Here is an 18,015-nt window from a genome sequence, read left to right on the forward strand (position 1 = left end):
ACTGATTTTGCAATTTTAAGAACGATTGTGAAAACAGGAGATCCACCTCCAGTCACCACCATTTGTGGAGATAAAGGGTTTGTGGGCAGCAGCCCTAATAATGGAGCCAGAGTGTGGGTCCAGAGGCCAAAAGGCCCTCCCGAGGCAGCTGAAGGAGCAGCTCCTAGGAAAGACAACTCTGAGTCCTGAACCCTGGGCAGGAACAATGGGAATGTGTCCCTGCAGCCAAGGATTCTGTGTGAGAACAAGTAGATCTGCCAGGATATGGTTTTACACATCCTGCCAGAGCAGATCTCCCTGTTTCCCCCAAGGGCCCCTTTGGGAAATGCTCTGATCCACCCGGCTCCATGGGAAAGCTGCTGTGACACTGAGGGACTTGCACAGGAATTCCATCCAGGAGCCTGGGTGCCCCTCAGGGACTGGGACCCAGCCCCTTCCAGCCAGAGGGGAAAGGGCCCCCCAGGCCTTGTTAGCCACAGACAGCATGGGAAAGCTGAACAGCAAAGGGCCTGGGGGCATTATTCTGGAATTAAAAAGGTGCCAGCTCCAGGCACAATAGAATTCTTGTTCCTAACTCAAATGAGATTGAAAAAATAAGAATGAAGAACAGTGTCACTAAAGTACTACTGATGTCTGTAAGGTGTACGTTTATAATCAGCCAGAATCTTTGTCTGCCACAAACACCTCTGGTGTTTCACCAAGGGATTGGTCATCAAAATGTAATGATGGGTTATGATGTATTGCTGAGCTTCTTTTGTAATTCTTTGCTAATGATGATGAGCTTTGCTGAGCATATCCTTTTGTAAATCTCTGCAGCTGTGCATGATATAAATGACACAATTCCTTCAGTTGGTGTCTGTGTCTTTGGTAGTGACCCTGCCCACTGGTGAAACAGGGCCCCCTCTTGCCTAAGTGTTCCCTGGGAAGGCAAAAGCCCTCCCTCCAAAATTCCCCCCTTCCTCCCTGTTCCCCCCTTCACACCCTGAGCATGATGTGCTCTGCTCTGGGCTATGCCGGGGGTCAGTTGGGGTCCCCTGTCCTGGCTGTGTCCCCTGCCCAGCTCCCCCGCAGCCCCAGCCCCTCCCCAGCGTGGCTGGACGAGGGGCAGGACAGGCCTTGGCTGTGCTGCAGCTCAGCAAGAACAAAACCATCTCTGCGTGCTGAGCCCGTGCTCAGCACCCGGCCCAGCAGTGTCTCAGTGCCAGGGGCTGTGCCCTCAGTCCCTGCCAGGGGTTTCCATGGCAACTGCCAGGCCAGGTGACCCAGGTGTCCCCCCAGTGCCGGTTGCCATGGAAACAGTGCCCAGCCCTGCCCCTTTCTGTCTGGCTGACCTGGCCTTTGGCCCTGGCAGTGCCGGTGGCTGCTGGTTCCTGGTGCCAGAGCGGCCAGCGCGGCACAGGGCAGGTGGCCATGGCACAGCCCCCAGCAAGGGATCCCCTCTGGCTCTGGGCACTGACACCAGCCCTGAGCAAGGGACCAGGGCAGCTTCCCATGGCCATCAACCATCACAATGGGGCCGGGCATTGGTTGCCATGGCACCAAACCAAGGACCGGTCCCCGTGGACGTTGCCATGGCACCTGGTGGCACCAACGAGTGTCACTGCAATTGTACCTGGAACAGCCCTGGCACCGCTTTGTCCTGAGGGTTGCCATGGCAGCTGAGGACAGCAACAGCTGGGGCTCTGCAAGGGCCCTGGGGCAGAAGGGAAGGAGCAGCAGAGCAGGGGCTGATCCATCCCCAGTGCGCTGCACAGCCCAGGGCAGCATCCCAGAGCGTCCTGATGGAGCTGCCAACAACATCCCCCCTCTGCAGCCCTGGCCTCTCCCCCAGCTCACACAGGTGCCCCATCCTTGCAGGCACAGACACGGCAGCACTGGCTCAGCAGCCCCTGTTTGCATTGCACACAGCAGGGGCAGCACCACCATGCTGTTGGTGTGGGGACATGAACCTGAGGGAGCTCAAATGCCATCAGCCCCTGGGGCCAGCAAGGGCTGGGGGACACCAGGGAAACCACTCAGCTTTGTCCTGGCCTCTGCACTCAGCCAGAAAGTTTGTTCCCATCAGCTGGGAGTTTTCTGTGCCACTGCAGATGCTGTTGCTCAGTGCCAGGGCTTCCTGGCAGCCACTCCCAAAATGCCCTGAGCATTTCCCTTGCTTCACCTTGGCTTTCTTTACTCTTCCTGATACAAATTTCTTCTAATTCCCCACCCCAGGGGACACAGAACTGGAAACAGCACTCGAGGTGCTGCCCAACCAGTGCCCAGCACAGGGAAAGAATCCCTGCCCTGCTCCTGCTGGCCACACCATTCCTGATCCAGGCCAGGAGCCATTGGCCTTCTTGCCCACCTGGGCACACTGCTGGCTCATGTCCAGCCTGCTGTCCATCAGTCCCTGCAGGTCCCTTTCTGCCTGGTTGCTCTCCAGCCACTCTGTCCCCAGCCTGTAGTGCTGCAGGGGTTGTTGTGGCCAAATTGCAGGACCCGGCACTTGGACTTGTTAAACCTCACCTTGTTGGATTTGGGCCCTGGATCCAGCCTGTCCAGGGCCCTGTGCAGAGCCCTCCTACTTCCATCCTCTATCAGATCCAAACTCACACCCAGTTTGGTGTCATCTGCAGATTTGCTGATATTGGACACAATCCCCTCATCCAGACCATTCCATGCAGACATTGGAATCCACGCTGGCTGGCTCTGACCCCTCGGCCATCCTGTGGGTGCCCTGTGATGGCACTCAGGGTGATCTGTTCCATAACCTTGCCGGGCACCCAGGTCAGGCAGACAGGCCTGGAGTTCCCCAGCTCCTCCTTCCAGCCCTTCTTGGGGATGGGCTCACACTGGCACCTCCAGTGCTCTGGGACCTCCCTGGTGAGCCAGCACTGATGATAAATGATGGAGAGCAGCTTGGGGAGCTCATCCACCAGCTCCCTCATCCCCCTGGGATGGATCCCATCTGATCCCACACACCTGTGAGCATCTGAGTGGCTCAGCAGGTCACCAACTGCTTCCTCCTGGATTCCAGGGGCTGTTCTGCTCCCTGTGCCCATTTACCAGCTCAGCAGAGCACTTGTCCTGAGGACAGCCTGCCCTAATATCGAAAATTGAGAGAAACAAGATGTTAAGTAGCTCTGCCTTCTCCTTATCTTTAGTTACTATATTCCCCACTGCATCCAATAAAGAGTAGAGGTTTTTCTTACCCCATGTTTTGCTATTAATTTAATTAACGCCCACTGAAGGCCAAAACAGAAAAGAAGGACTTACAAACACACTGGAATGGAAACACCGTCAAAGGAAATCCAATTGGAGGAGAAAAAAATAAAATTTTGGGAAATTGAGTGACTCAAAGGAAATGGCCCGGGATTATATCAGGTGCAGAGCAAAGGAGCAAAACATGCCAAAACTAAGCTCACACATGTTGCAAAAACAGGGGAAAAAGTCAAGTCCCAAATTTTCTTTTTTTCTCCTCCAATTGCAATTCCTCTGATGGATCTCCATTCCAGCCTGTTTGTAACTCCTTCTTTTCTGTTTTGGCCTTCAGTGGAGATCAATTTTGGCAAGCTTTGCTGCATATGCCTGCACTTAATGGCGTATGGCCCGCCTGCATTTTGATGGCTTTGACTTTGGGAAAGATTTTTTTCTTTTTTTTTTTTTTTTTAAGTATCCATGCCATGTCCCTCATATTATGCCCCCTAAGTTGTGTCTTCCTCCTTGACTTTTTCCCCTGCTTTTGCAACATCTGTGAGCTTAGTTTTGGCATGTTTTGGTCCTTTGCAATGCAGCTGATTTCCTCGCAGCCTATTATTTTAAGACACTAAAATTCCCAACTTTCTGCTTTTTTCAATTGCATTTCATTTGAACCTATCTCCTTTCCAGAGTCTTTGTAAGCCTTTCTTTTGGGATTCGCAAGATTCCTTTTCCCTTCCCGAAAGGAAATTTCATTTGCTTTCGGGAAGAGAAAAGGAATCTTGTGATTTCAATGGGGACTAATAGAGGAATCTTTGGTGCATGTCTTTGCCCTTGATGGCATGCCATGCCTTTTGATGGCTTTGACTTTGGGAATGATTTTTTTCTTTTTTTTTGTTGTTTCATGAACTGTCCATGCCATGTCCCTCATATCTTCCCCCCTAAGTTGTGTCTTCCTCCTTGACTTTTCCCCTGCTTTTGCCACATCTGTGAGCTTAATTTTGGCATGTTTTGCTCCTTAGCAATGCCCCTGGTATAATCCCGGGCCATTTTCTTTGAGTCACTCATTTTCCCAAAATTTTCTTTTTTTCTCCTCCAATTGCAATTCCTTTGGTGGTATCTCTATTCCAGCATGTTTGTAAGTCCTTCTTTTCTGTTTTGACCTTGCTGGGACCAGCCTTTTTTGCCTTATTCCCCAGTGACCTGGCAGAAGGGACGGAGTGTTCCCTCAGCATTTGCTGATGGGACAGAACTGGGAGCTGGGGCTGAGGCATCACAAGCCTCTGCTGCCCTTCAATGAGACCTGGACAGGCTTGAGAGTTGAGCAGAGAAGGACTTATGAAGTGTCATTGGGAAAAGCCTCTAGAAGAGCTTCAGGCTTTGTAATTACCAGGCAACAGAAGTGTTTTAGTATAGTGGAGTCTATAACGTTTTCTTTTAATGTCCACTCAGGAAAACCACTGCTTCTCTGTATGTTCTTTGTATGTACATCAAGAAAGCCTTTGAGAGAAACATGAAAGAATTCAAAAACTTCCCCTGATATTATTTGAATTTTCACGATTTTCTGGAATGCCGGGAGAAGTGTAAGGATGCTAGAAGCAAAGTGAAAGCAAATCAATAAATTTTTAAAGAATCAGAACTATTTCTAGTTTGTTCCTTGAAGAAGTTGTCAAACAAAGTCACTTTTGCAATCCTTTGAAAGATCTTATAGGAAAAATCATTGGCCAAAAGTGCTGCTCTGTGTTTCTGAACAGCAACATGCATTTTGTGTTGATGCAAGGTTTGTACCAGGGTTTGGGGTTTTTGTGTGTGTGTGCTTTGAATGCGAGTCTTTGCAGGACTATTAATAATTAGACCATGTACTGAAGAGAACATGTTACTGTGTTGTGCTGTTCAGTGCTGAAGAGGGTTGAGACAGAGCAGGTAGCTCTGTAGCTCTGTGTCTGTGTGTGACTTGCATGAGCAGCACGGGAGCAGTGCCCAGGGCCTGGAGAAGCAAACGGGTTCCCGGTGCTGAGGACAAGGTGTCCAGAGCTCGGGATTGTCTGGCCAAGCTCTTCTGGCTCCTTGTGCTTCGAGCCCTGGCCGGGAGCCCTGCAGAGCCCCAGGTGCAGCTTCCTAACTTCCCCCCTCTTCCTCTGCCTCCTCCCTGCCTCCAGGGTAAAGGCACCCCCTGGCATTGCACTGGCTGTGCCTCCCTCCTAGACCAGTGAAGGGATCGTTTCCCAGCCAAGGTGGCTCTCCCATGGAGACAGGAAAATGGGCAAACTCCTGCTGCCCCAGCATCAGGCAGGTGCAGGGTGTCCTTGCCTGTCAGCCCCTGCCCTGCTTCCCAGAGATGCCACTGATTGTTCCAGAAGTCATGGATCTGCATTTCCAGGAGCATGTTTGCAGAGACACGAAAGAGAAAAATTGACAAGAATTGTTTGTGCTTCTCTTCCTGATTTTTTCCAATGTATTTTCTAGTAGGAAAGCATGGACCAAACTGGCAAAGTTCCTATAATGTAGGAAAAGCATCCTCCTGTATTTGACTTGAGTTGAGGACAGTTGCAAGCTCTCCTGTCAAATGTACACAGAAAATTCTCAGTGAATTTGCTGTCTTTCTGCTGAGTCAGTATAAAAGATGAGGTTTCTCAGAAGCTTAATACTAATTTTTCCATTTATATGGAAAGTCAAAGTTGTTAGTTCATATGATGGCAGGATAACGGAGGCAGCTGTGGTGGTGTCCAGGTTTATCTCCTGTACCCAATGGTGATCAGCAGCAGCATCAAATCAGGTTCATCTTAGTTTTCTGCAGACAGGTCTTGATGAAAACATCAGTTCACGTAGAGCAGGGTTAGAATCCCTGCAGTGCAGTTGACTCCGCACGGGCTCTCTGGGCCACCGCCTGCCAGGGGCAGAGATTTCCCTTGGCCGGGGCCGGAGCCCTGGCGTGGCAGTGCCTGAACAGCACCTCCCTGCCTACAGTGCCACCCTGGCTGGCTGCCCCAGGGCCTGGCATTTGACCCTGCACTTGCTGCAGGAGTCCCGGCCCTGCTTACACCCTGAGCAAACGCTCGGACCCATCTCAGAAGCTCGGTGCCCGAGGGGGCCGCCACAAGTGGTTGCCAGGGACCTGGGGCCATGGCTGCCCTGATTTTGGGTACACGGCGCTGATGTCAGAGTGGCCATTGTGACCTGTGCCACCAAGGCCACAAAAGGGAACGCGGGGCTCAAGCCGAGTGTCAGTGCGACCTGACAACGGGAGGAGAAGGTAGGGCGGGGATGTGGCTGCCCAGGGACCAGAGGGGCCCCACACCTTGGGGCTCTGGGCCTGTGCTGCAGGCTCACCTGCCTCTCCCTTCCCAAAATCACAGAATCAGCGGAGGAACAGCCAGAGGACACTGCAGTGTTCCTCAAGGCGACGACGGGAGGAGAAACAGACAGGAGCAGGGCTCACGCAGGGCTGAGCAGGGAGTAGAGCCTCGTGGCTCTGGGCCTGTTCTGCAAACTTCCCCCCCCTCCCTTCTTTCTCCCATAGAGAGAGAGGAACAGCACCTCGAAGTGACCACGTCCCTCGAGGAGACAGACTCAACGTAGACAGCCGCCATGTCTGACAGAAAGCAGGAGGGTCCTGGTGCCAGGGAGCCAGGTGAGGGCAAAGCAGCCCTCTGACAGCCTGGCCCAGGGGCTCTTGTGGTAGCAGGCAGCGTGGGGATCAGAGCAGAAGCAGGGGGAGGGAGGAGCTGCTCAGCCATGCTGGGGCTGGGAGCCTCCTTCCTGCCCAAGTGGGACCCAGCTGGGCCAGGGGGCAGCTCCTGGGACAGCCGTGCCCACAATGGCCCCTGCTCTGCAAGGCCTCCAGCCCTGCCCATCAGCCAGGCAGGGACAGAGCAGCCTTGGGGCCGATGCTGCTGCAGGTTCAGAGCCCCGCAGAGCTGCTCATGCCCGGTGCCATTGGCTCTGTCCCCTGCAGCCTGCATGCTGTGTCGCCGTGCCGAGGCTGACCCGGACACGTGCGGTGACAAACTGCAGAAGGGTGGGCTCTGTGCCCACGTGTTCTGCATGGTGAGTGGCTCCGGGCGCTCCCTCCACCTTTGCAATGGGCAGCTCCTGCCGCCCTCTCCTCATCAGCTTCTCCCCTTGGCTGCAGTTCTTCGCCACTCTACTATTTCAGCAAGAGACGGACCGCGGGGGACTCATGGGCTTTCTCCCTCGAGATCTCCTAATTGCAGTGCGGCGGGCGGCACAGAAGGTGAGAGCCTGACAAGAGCAGGGAGATTTGTGCCTGGCGAGGTTTGCCAGAGCTTAGCCCAGACTGCAGGGAAGAAAGGCCGGCCCAACAGCTGGGACAAAGTCTGGCTCCCAGCAGCTCTGGCACAGAGGCCCTGCCACAGGAGCCTCCCTCCTCCAGCTGGTGGCTCTGTGGGCTGGGAGCCGGCAGTGGCCACGTCCTGCGCCCTGCCTGAAGCCCTGGGGCTGCCCGGGGAGGCCTCGAGGCTGCTGCTGCTGCTGCTGCTGCTGCTGATGCAGCTGCTTGGCTCTTTCCAGCACTGCTGCGTCTGCGGCCAGAGCGGGGCAACCATCATGTGCTGCAGGGAGCACTGTGACAGATGGTTCCACCTGCCCTGTACCAAGGAGGGCGGCTGTGTCAATGTATACGTTACTCCGTTCAGGTACCTCATCTCTCTTTATGGCCACCTCTGGGGAATGATCCAGCATTTCTCACTTTCCCCATCCCTTTGCCCCCAGCTCTTTCTGCCCTGAGCACCGTCCAGAGCAGGTGGTGGAGGCGATTCCTGAGCCAGACACCGTTTGCCTCATCTGCCTGGAGCCTGTGGAGGACAGAAAGACCTTCACAACCCTGGTGTGCCCAACGTGCAAAAGGGCCTGGTTCCACAGGGACTGCATCCAGGTAGGAGCCCTCCCCTCAGCCCCGGGGCACAGCAGGTGCTCAGCAGCAGCAGCAGGGCCTCACTCACCCTGCCTGTGTTTGCCCTGCAGGGACAGGCCTTGCGCGCTGGTGCTATGTATTTCCAGTGCCCCCTGTGCAGAGACAGTGGGGAATTCCCTGTTGAAATGTTCATCCTGGGGATCCGAGTCCCCTTCAGGTTGGTGTCCTTCTGCCTGGCCCACCAGCCAGGAGGGTGCAAGTGCTGTGCTGTGCCAGGCCCTGCCCCAGGAGCCCTGGCCCCGCTCTGTCCCGTGAGTCTGGGCTTCAGCTTCACCCCCAACTTGGAAAAGTGCTGGAGAAAGAGCTGGGACACCCCGGACCTCCGTGAGGGAGAGCAGCAGAAATTCATCATCTCTTCCTTTCTCCATCAGACAGCCAACATGGGAGGACAACGATGCCTTCGCAGATCTAGGAGTGAGGCACGGCCAGTGCAACGCCAAGGATTGCCTTTACCCCGGAGGCAGGGAGAAGGCAGAGGAACAGGGGTAAGTTGGGAAGCTGCACCTGGGGCTCTGCAGGGAACCTGTGTCTCGGCAAGGGCTCAAAGTGGGAAGAAGCAGAAGTGCTTGGCTAGACAACCACGTGCTGGTACACTTTGTTCTCAGTGCTATGAGCTTGTTTGCCTCCCCAGGCCCTGGCAATTGCTCCTGTGCTCCTCCTGTGCTGCTGAGGGCACCCACAGGCACTGCTCTGGCCTGAGGAACAGCACACAGAGATGGGAGTGTGACAGCTGTGCTGGGCTCGGAACATGTATGAGTCAAAGTCCCCGGTGTCCCTGGGCTGGGGGCAGTGCCCAGGCCGGGCTTGGCAGAGTGCAGCATCCACTGCTGGAGGGCTGGGGGCACTGCTCTGGCCTGGCCTGGCCGGGGCCTGGGTGATCTTTGACATTCCTGCTTGCCCTTACAGCCTCCAGGGATGAGTCAGAGCTCAATGGCCCCAGGCCGGCCAGACAGTCAGGACTACAATCTGCTCATGGCTGGTCAGAACCTGAGGCCATCAGCCCCAGCTCCCACAGCCCTGTGCCATTGGTGCTGGTTTCCCCACCTCCATCTCCAGAGACGGGCAGCCACAGCAGGCCCCAACACGCAGCATGGCAGCAGGCGCTGCCATCTTCCTCACTGGACACCAGCAGCATCAGCAGATCAAGGGCAACGTGCAGCACGTCCCCTGACCCTGAGGACAGGGTCCATTCCAGACGTGCTGGGCCCGGCCACAGGAGAAGCTCCTCTCGCCGGCAAAGTTGCACCCAGAGTCCACCTGTCCGGTCCAGGAGTCGCCGTGACAGGAACAGTAGGACAGGGCCAAGGGCTGAGAGGCCCAAGCAAAGGGAGACACCATCACAGACATCCCCCAGATGCAGGCGCTCCCGCCAGCAAGGCTGGGCCCAGAGTCCACCTGTCCGCTCCAGGAGTTGCCATGACAGGAACAGAGGGACAGGGCCAAGGACTGAGAGGCCCAGGCATAGGGGGACATGGTCAGGGCCATGCCCCAGATGCAGGTGCTCCCGCCAGCAAGGCTGGGCCCAGAGTCCACCTGTCCGCTCCAGGAGTCGCCGTGGCAGCAGCAGTGGGACAAGGCCAAGGACTGAGAGGCCCAGGCGTAGGGGGACATGGTCAGGGCCATCCCCCAGACGCAGGCGCTCCCGCCAGCAAGGCTGGGCCCAGAGTCCACCTGTCCGCTCCAGGAGTTGCCATAACAGGAACAGAGGGACAGGGCCAAGGACTGAGAGGCCCAGGCGAAGGGAGACATGGTCAGGGCCATGCCCCAGACGCAGGTGCTCCCGCCAGCAAGGCTGGGCCCAGAGTCCACCTGTCCGCTCCAGGAGTCGCCGTGGCAGCAGCAGTGGAACAAGGCCAAGGACTGAGAGGCCCAGGCAAAGGGAGATATGGTCAGGGCCATCCCCCAGACGCAGCCGCTCCCGCCAGCAGCGCCGGGCCTCGACTCAAACTGTGCGGTCCAGGAGTTGCCAGGACAGGAGCAGGAGGACAGCAGCGAGTGCTGAGAGGCCCAGGCATAGGGGGACATGGTCGGGGACATCCCGTAGGAGCAGCCGCTCCCACCAGCGACGTCAGACCTCAACTGGGACCTCCAACAGCAGCACGTAGCGCCGTCATCTTTTCTTTCTAGGCCGTGTGTTCCTTGCCGGAAGTGAAGGGGAGAACGGTCAGTGCAGGGACCCTGAGATGTGCAGCTCTGTGGGCAAACCCAATTAGTTCTTGATGTTTCTACTGGCAGGAAGAAGTCTGGGCTAAATACCTTGATTTCTGTGTAACTGTATTCAGTGAAAAGTCACTTAAAGATGTGGCTAATTAGAAAGGACTCTTGTTCCTGCCTTTAGACTTCAACCTCAGATGTTTCCCCACTGCTTACCCTTGATAATGAACCACTCCTTAATGGGCTTGGATATGCTTAGGGAGACATTCAGAGCAAGGTGGCTCTTAGGGAAGCTGTGTCCGAAAAGGACGTGTGCTGTGTTGCTATCCTTGAACAATCTCATTTCAGTAAAGCCAAAAAAAGAAGAAAGAGAGTGAGACACTGCCTCATGTGTCTGAAGACAACTCCTACACCATTGCTGCGGAATTGAAAGAGGCCTTTCAAAGAACAAACCAGAATAGACGGTATTTCCTCCGTCTATTCTGGTTTATTCTTTGAAAGACCTTCAAAGAACAAACCAGAACAGACTGAGGAAATACCCTGGGACAAAGAGGATGCACAGGACTCTGCCCCAGATGACCATTTGGGACCTTTGCCTGAGGATGACGCAGCTCAGGAGACGAGTTACTTCAAGTTTTCTTCTTTCTTTGGAGTCACAGAGGAGCTGGGCATCAAAGAAGGTAACAGCAGAACCCATCTAACAGTGCCATTGCTAAGGAAGAGCTTCTGGCAGGCACTGTAGGGCAATATGGTGTAAAAAAGGTCAGGATGCAGGGGATTTTCAGCAACAGAAGTCAGTAATTAGGCAGAAGCATTTTGATCTTCATTTTTGCTTGCCAGGGTTGTGGTAGATTATTGAGAGGTGCCTCATGCTTGCATCTCAGGAATTCTGAAAGGCATGCTTTGAGAAGGCATTGGGGGTTTTTGCTGAGTGGTGAAAAAGCTTGTTCTCATGCCCTGAATTCCTCAAACAGGGAAAAAGGTGACACACCAGTCATATCAAGTTTCATAGGAACTCACAAGGCTTTTAAGGAAATGTGCGGTAATGTAGAGGGAGGAGCAAAGTCCGAGAGCTGGCCCCAAGATCCATGAACATTCTGTTTGTTACTGAATTCTACTCTTGGACCTTTAGAAAAAGGAAATGGAATGACACATGATCATTGGGGTGTCCTAACCTTAGATAAAATGAGGCCGTCTGAAATGAAGATGAAACAACATTAACTCGAGTCCCAGTCATGTAGGAGAGAAAAGAAACCCCGTGAAGTTACCCAAAATATTAAAAAACCCAACACAACAGTACAAAGCAATGAGCCCCCCAGACTTGAGCTGAACTGAGAAGGTATTCAGTGTCTTCTGAATGCAATGAGAAATGTTTAAGAATACATAAGGGATCCCTGGAACAAAGTGGAAAATACTGGAGCAGAAATGTAGCTTAGAAAATCTGGCAGGGGCAGACTCTGTCCTTCCTAAATCTCTCTTCTCCACTGTAAGTATTTCACTTGAAAGGAGGCATTTTTCCTGACAATTAGAGCAATAATCTGGTTTTGACTTTTTTTCTCTATTGGTGCTGTCATTGCAGAGCCTCACGCGCTTGGGACAATAAAGCCGGTAAAAGCCACATGGCAAGAGGATCCACGTTTCCAGGACAGCAGTTCTGAGGATGACGATGAGCCTGAGATGTCAGAAATTGAACAGGACCAAGAAATGCAAGTTCCATTTCTCTTTGTTGTCTACTTGGCTGTAGTAGTTGGATGCTGTGGGAATATTAATAGCAGCACTCAGGGAATGGGAAACTGACATGTCACACCTCTGAGCAATGAAAGTCATCTTGGAAAACCATTTGTGCTGAACAGAGTCAAAACTCCCAGCAACCCATTGGATGTGAATGTGAATATGGAAAGAAAGAGCAGAGCACAGGAAATTAACTGGGTCATTTTGGTTTGACCAACTCCAAACTGAGTTTGGCCAAAAGCCAAAGACACAGTCAGTTTTCTCTTTAAAAGAGGATTTGGAAAATAAAAAGATCTATTTGGTTTCTAGGGAATAAAGCTTTTCAGTGTATGGCATTTCTCTGAAGCACTACAGGATTAACTTGTGTTCATGAAATTTGATAGTACAATTTAGGATGCTCAAATCCCTTTGTCCTTTTCTAGGTTTCTTTCTTTACCATGCACAGGAAGTGCTAGAGTTTTGTTTTTTTTTGTTCTCCAAAGATGATGAACACCTAAGAGGTATGATAGAATTTCTTTGTGCTCTTTTTTTTTTTTTCCTTTTAAAGCCTTCCTGTAATTCAGTGAGGAGGAAAAAATGCTTCCTAGTTGTCAAAGTTTTCTAGTCAAAATTTGCCACCCTCACTTGTGATCCAAGTTATGGTAGAATCCCGTGAGAAAGTCCTGGCAAAATGAAGGTCAACCAGATTTCTGGCTTTCTTTTCTTTCAGACAATTACCGAATAGGAATCTGGACTTTTAGAGTTTACCAAAAACTTAGTCACTTGACAGCTTACGTAGACATTTTGGATCCTTTCAGGTATTTAAATCATCTTTATCTTTTTCCTCTCTTTCTGGTGTTACCGTTAGGAATGTTGAGTGTTCTTGTCAGCCACATATGTCCCTGTGGTTCTTTGTTCTAATGAATCTGGGGTTTCGCTTCTGAATCCAGTGAATTTTGTATTTAGAAACAAAGAAAACAACATCCAAAGGAAACATGCACAGTCCCCAAAACCTGCACAGGCCACCAAAACAGTTGCTGGTTAGATTTTGTAGAATAGAATCTTAAGACAAGCATAAAGGATGTGCCTTCCATGAGATTGATTCCATAACTCTGCTGAAATGCACTGCTGTGTTCACACAGTTCCCGGCCTGCAATCTTCCAGGCAGCCTGATTTACAGCGTGTGTTGAAATGGAGAGCTCAGGCCTCAGTTCTGGGGGAAGATGTGGGGTGCTGGTGCTGAGCTTCTAATGCAACAGCTACAATTTCAGTGCAATTCAGATTGCAGCATGTTGAGGAAAAGTGCTGCTGCCTTTGATTGTTCTTAGCACACCAGGCTGCAGTAGGGAACATTTCTGCTGGAGCCAAGGTGTGGTGGGGGAAGAGAACAGGAGGGATGTGAGGATTTCTGATTTTAGTGCTGTGTTGGTCAAGATTGTTAGAAGCAGCAGCACAATCACAAGTGTTTAAGGCTATTAATTGGTTGTTTCTTTTGTGCAGAGGGTCCACAGTTATTTTATAGATTAGTAGAAGTCAGTGAAGAAAAAGAGGGTTAGGAAGACAGACGTAGATTATTGCTTGAGGTGAGTATGGAACATCTGTTCCCTGGTAAGTCCAGGTGAAAACTGAGCATGGGGAGGGATTGCAGGTATGAATGTGCATGCAAAATTAAGTCAGGACCTCGAGAAGAGCTTTAAATTTGTGATGAACAGGGAAGATAAGATTTTATGTAGCGGTGTGTATAACATCCTGTTGTGTGGTCCAGTCAGGTAAACCACTACATCTTTATATGTTACAGGAACAGCTACTTAAGTGTATGTAAGGATAGTGAATGTAGAGACTTCTCCTCATAGTGGATTCAAGAACTTCTCTTTAGAATTTGTTAGATTTTCATTATTTTCTGGAATGCCAAAGGAAGCATTAGCATACCCTACAGGAAGTGCAAGCAAACCAATAAAGTTTTTACTGATTAGAAGCGAGTCACGTTTGTTCCTTGAAGGAGTTGCCAAACAAGGTTACTTTCAAAATGCTTTCAAAGGTCTAACAGGGATCAATATCAGCAAACCCTGTTAGGTCGTGTTTGGGAGCTGGGGCTGAGGCTCTCGTGCCCTGGGGAGCCACGGGAAGGCTCCAGGCCTGAGTGTGCGGCCAGGCCGGGGCCATTGAGCTGCAGCCCATCCCTGGTGGATGCAAGGGCAAGCAGGAATGCCAAGGGACCCCAGGGCCGGGCCAGGCCAGGCCAGAGCAGTGCCCTCAGCCCTCCAGGAGCGGACGGGCTCTGCCAAGCCCAGCCTGGGCACTGCCCCCAGCCAAGGGACAGGCGGGTGCTGTGCCCGAGGACTGGGCCCAGAGCAGCAGAGCTGTCACAGCCCCAGCTGGTTCTGGTCTGCGTGCGGCCCAAGCAGGGCCCGTGGGTGCCCTGGGCAGTGCAGGAGCAGCACAGGAGCAGTTGCCAGGGCCAGGGGAGGCACAGGGCTCAGCCTCGGCACGGCGACACAGCATGCAGGCTGCAGGGGACAGAGCCAATGGCACCGGGCATGAGCAGCTCTGCGGGGCTCTGAGCCTGCAGCAGCATCGGCCCCAAGGCTGCTCTGTCCCTGCCTGGCTGATGGGCAGGGCTGGAGGCCTTGCAGAGCAGGGGCCATTGTGGGCACGGCTGTCCCAGGAGCTGCCCCCTGGCCCAGCTGGGCCCCACTTGGGCAGGAATGAGGCTCCCAGCCCCAGCATGGCCGAGCAGCTCCTGCCTCTCACTGCCTCTGTTGTGATCCCCACGCTGCCTGCTGCCACAAGAGCCCCTGGGCCAGGCTGTCACAGGGCTGCTTTGCCCTCACTTGGCTCCCTGGCACCAGCGCCGTCCTGCTTGCTGCCAGACATCGCAACTGTAAGCAGATAGTCCCTTTCCAGGAATGACGCAGTCACCTCCAGGTGCTGATCCTCTCTTTCTGTGGGATAAACAAGAGCTTGGGGCGCTGCCATGGCAGGGCTTCCCTCAGCTGTCGGCACTTCCAGCCCGGCTCTGCCAGGGGCTCTGGCAGCGCCACGGCGCACGGCAGCTCTGGCATGGCAGCTCTGCACTGCAGCCTCGGCCAGCAGCCAGATCTGCGGGCTGGGACTCCGCAGCGGCCGCACGCTTCTCCCAGAGCCCGAGCAGCGGCGGCTCGCTCCCAACACCGAGCCGGGAAGGCGTCGAGGGACAGCGCGGGCTCGGCTCTGGGCACGAACCGCCCCGCCCCTCACACCCGCCCGCCCTTTCCCGCCCTCTGGCCCCGCCGCGCGGCGCCCGCACTGTCATGGCGGCTCTCGCCCACAAGGCGGCGCCCTAAGCCCTGCAATGGCGCCGCGGACCTTCTGGCGCTCTGGAAGGCGCGGGCCTGGACCTGTTGCAAACTGGGCCCTACGTCCCATTTCCTGAAGAAAACATGTCCTGTCATGCCTGGGCTGTCCATGCTTCCAAGCCTGATCAACAGGAAGAGACATTTAACCTGTGACACACATAGCAGCCTACAAGCTCGAAGTGATGGCCAGGTGTTAGAAAAGCAAAGTAGTTGTTGCTAGAATTGTCTTTAAGACTCAGGGCTGGGCCCGTTTCACTGATCTCAGACCCAGAGGGAGGTTGACAAAGCTTGGGAAGAAGGATGCCCACTGATAGTGGACACAAAGGATGCAGAATTTAGGGGCCATAAGGACATCTGCTAGAACTGCCAAGTTAAGGAAAACAGTCCTAAAGTCGTCTCAGCAAATATGCTGAGCTGAGCACCAGCTGGGTAAAAAAGAGTGTGATGTTTGCAGGCAATGGGACTTTGGCACCCAAATTATCCTGGGCCTGGCCATGGGATGGTTCTGGTCACCAGAACACATGAAAAGACAGCATAATGCAAGCCCTGGGCATTGTGCTTCATAGAACCCAGACAAAAAAGCTGGGAAGACTGTGCTGGATTCTTGTGTGGTATCTACCCCTTCTGTTCCTTCTTCTTCTCAAAATATATTGTAAGCCTGACTTAAAAAACTTACTTAGAGCCATGGTCAGTGCCATATTCTGAAAACTTACAGCTGACTTACAGGTTTAGTATCTCACAGAGCAGGTTTGAGGCCCTGGAATTGGAGGGACAGACAAGTGATGAAGTGGGCAAAAGTCCTTCTGGAATAGAGGAGCACCTAGGGCAGGTCAGGCAACACCATGCATGGTGAGCACCTCTGTTCCAAGGGAAGGCAGGGTCCCTTCAGGCCTTCCCAAAAGCATCTCAAGGGAAGGTTTCCATCTCCCCTGCCCTGTTTCCTTGACTTTAGCTGAATCTTTCTCTCACTGAAAGACAGGAAGCTCAGGTGTGTTAGGAGAATACTGTCAGCATTGGCAGCGGTGAACAGTCAGTGTGAAAAACACCAATCACTTGTTTTTAAAATTTTAAAAGTTTAATAGTAATAAAATAGTTATAAAAATAGTAACACAATTAGAGTAATAACAATTTGGACAAATTGAATTAAGACAATATGAGACAATAAAAACAAAGAGTTACGGATGTTCGGGTACCTTTTTCTGGGCATCAGGAGCCTGAAAAAGGACCCCCATTAACAAAGGATTAACCCTTAAGAACAATAGCCTGTTGCATATTCATACACTTCATACATGATGCATAAATTCCATTCAAATACAGGATTCTGTCTGGTCACTGTCAACTTCTTCCTTCTAATCCTAACAGCGCCTCCAAGGTGAGAAGAAGTTTGTTTCTTCTGATAAGAAGGCAATAAATTCCCTTTCTCTGAAAGATCTAGGTGTCCTGTGGCTGCTATCTCGCTGCAAGCCCTTTCTGTTAAACAAAGCATCTTACATAGCATAGTTTCTATTTTTATAACCTAAAACTATATTTAACACAGTGCTTAAGAAAATTAATACAGCATTGCTTTCTAACACAACACATATAATATTCATTTTAATATTTGCGAAAAGCCAATCATAAAATACATGCATTTTTCACAATCCCCACTCCTGTTCTTTGTAAATCATTTGGCTTGAGCAATATTTTTTTCCTACTTATATCTTCTGGACTATGCTGGTAAAATAAAACACGGGATTACACAAGAAAGAAATATAAAAACAGTTGTAACACAAATGAAAGATCGTAATTTCTTCTAATACATTACCCCACCAGCTAGATTTTAACATTGTTTTCTAATTTTTGGACTGGTACCTGGGTTATTATATGCATATATATTTTTCTTTTTGATTTCTTTTGCTTTTGCTAGAATGACTTTTCTGTGGTCATCAATTTTCAACGATCTGATATATTGAACTTTCCACAAACACCCCCTTCTTTGGCCAATAAATAGTCTAAAGCGAACCTTTCTGATACCCTACTTTTTTTGTTTGGCTTAGCTGACTTAATTTTAACTCTAATGCCTGGGCAGCCTTATTTGCTATCATTTCTATAACTGCTTGGAGTCTTGTAACACAATTCAACAGATAATTTGGAGTCAATACAGAGTTAGATTGCTGTGCTGGTTTTACCTTTTCCTTTATTATTTGGGTTTTTTTTTTCCAAATCTTGAACCGCATCTTCAAGATTAAATTTAAAACAAATCCATCTCTCTCCTTTTGGACATTCAGTTCTAAATCTATTGCCACTTTTTCTTAAGTTTCTTGTAATCCAATAATTTACTCTGTTTTGCCTACAAGTTCTTAATTTGGATGGGTTATAACAGTGGCTGTTGACATAGGTGTGTGTAATAAAGGAGGAACTTTGGTTTCTTTCTATGTGATGCGTTCTGTAGCATTTGTGACACAATCCTGCTGGTATCCCGAAAGGGAAAAGGCAACAAATGAGTGCCAGAAACAGGAATAACAGAGGGCCAGTACGGCTTATACTCCCACCTCCCATGCCTGTGAGGCTGCAACCCACAGCAGGTGTATTTGATCTTCTCGGTGGCAAAATACAGAGGCCAATCTGGTCTTGCCCTCTATTTCCTTGTCACTTTCTCTTAACTAATTGCTAGGCAAATTGTTTTTGACACTCTTTAACTGTGGTCTCTTACTGTTCCTCAGG

At 51.5% G+C, this 18,015-nt stretch overlaps 1 protein-coding gene across 1 annotated transcript; it reads left to right on the forward strand.

Annotated features, from left to right (window-relative positions):
• Nucleotides 1–6,768: 6,768 nt before the first annotated feature.
• Nucleotides 6,769–8,799, forward strand: LOC132080779 (PHD finger protein 7-like; the record flags this gene model as incomplete). Its single annotated transcript, XM_059484059.1, has 8 exons — nt 6,769–6,811; nt 7,136–7,227; nt 7,313–7,414; nt 7,711–7,835; nt 7,912–8,074; nt 8,164–8,270; nt 8,485–8,598; nt 8,745–8,799. Coding segments are annotated over exons 1-8 (801 nt in total), but the record flags the coding sequence as incomplete, so codon positions are not given.
• Nucleotides 8,800–18,015: the final 9,216 nt, after the last annotated feature.

Source organism: Ammospiza nelsoni, chromosome 17 (assembly GCF_027579445.1).
Source record: "Ammospiza nelsoni isolate bAmmNel1 chromosome 17, bAmmNel1.pri, whole genome shotgun sequence".
NCBI lineage: Eukaryota > Metazoa > Chordata > Aves > Passeriformes > Passerellidae > Ammospiza > Ammospiza nelsoni.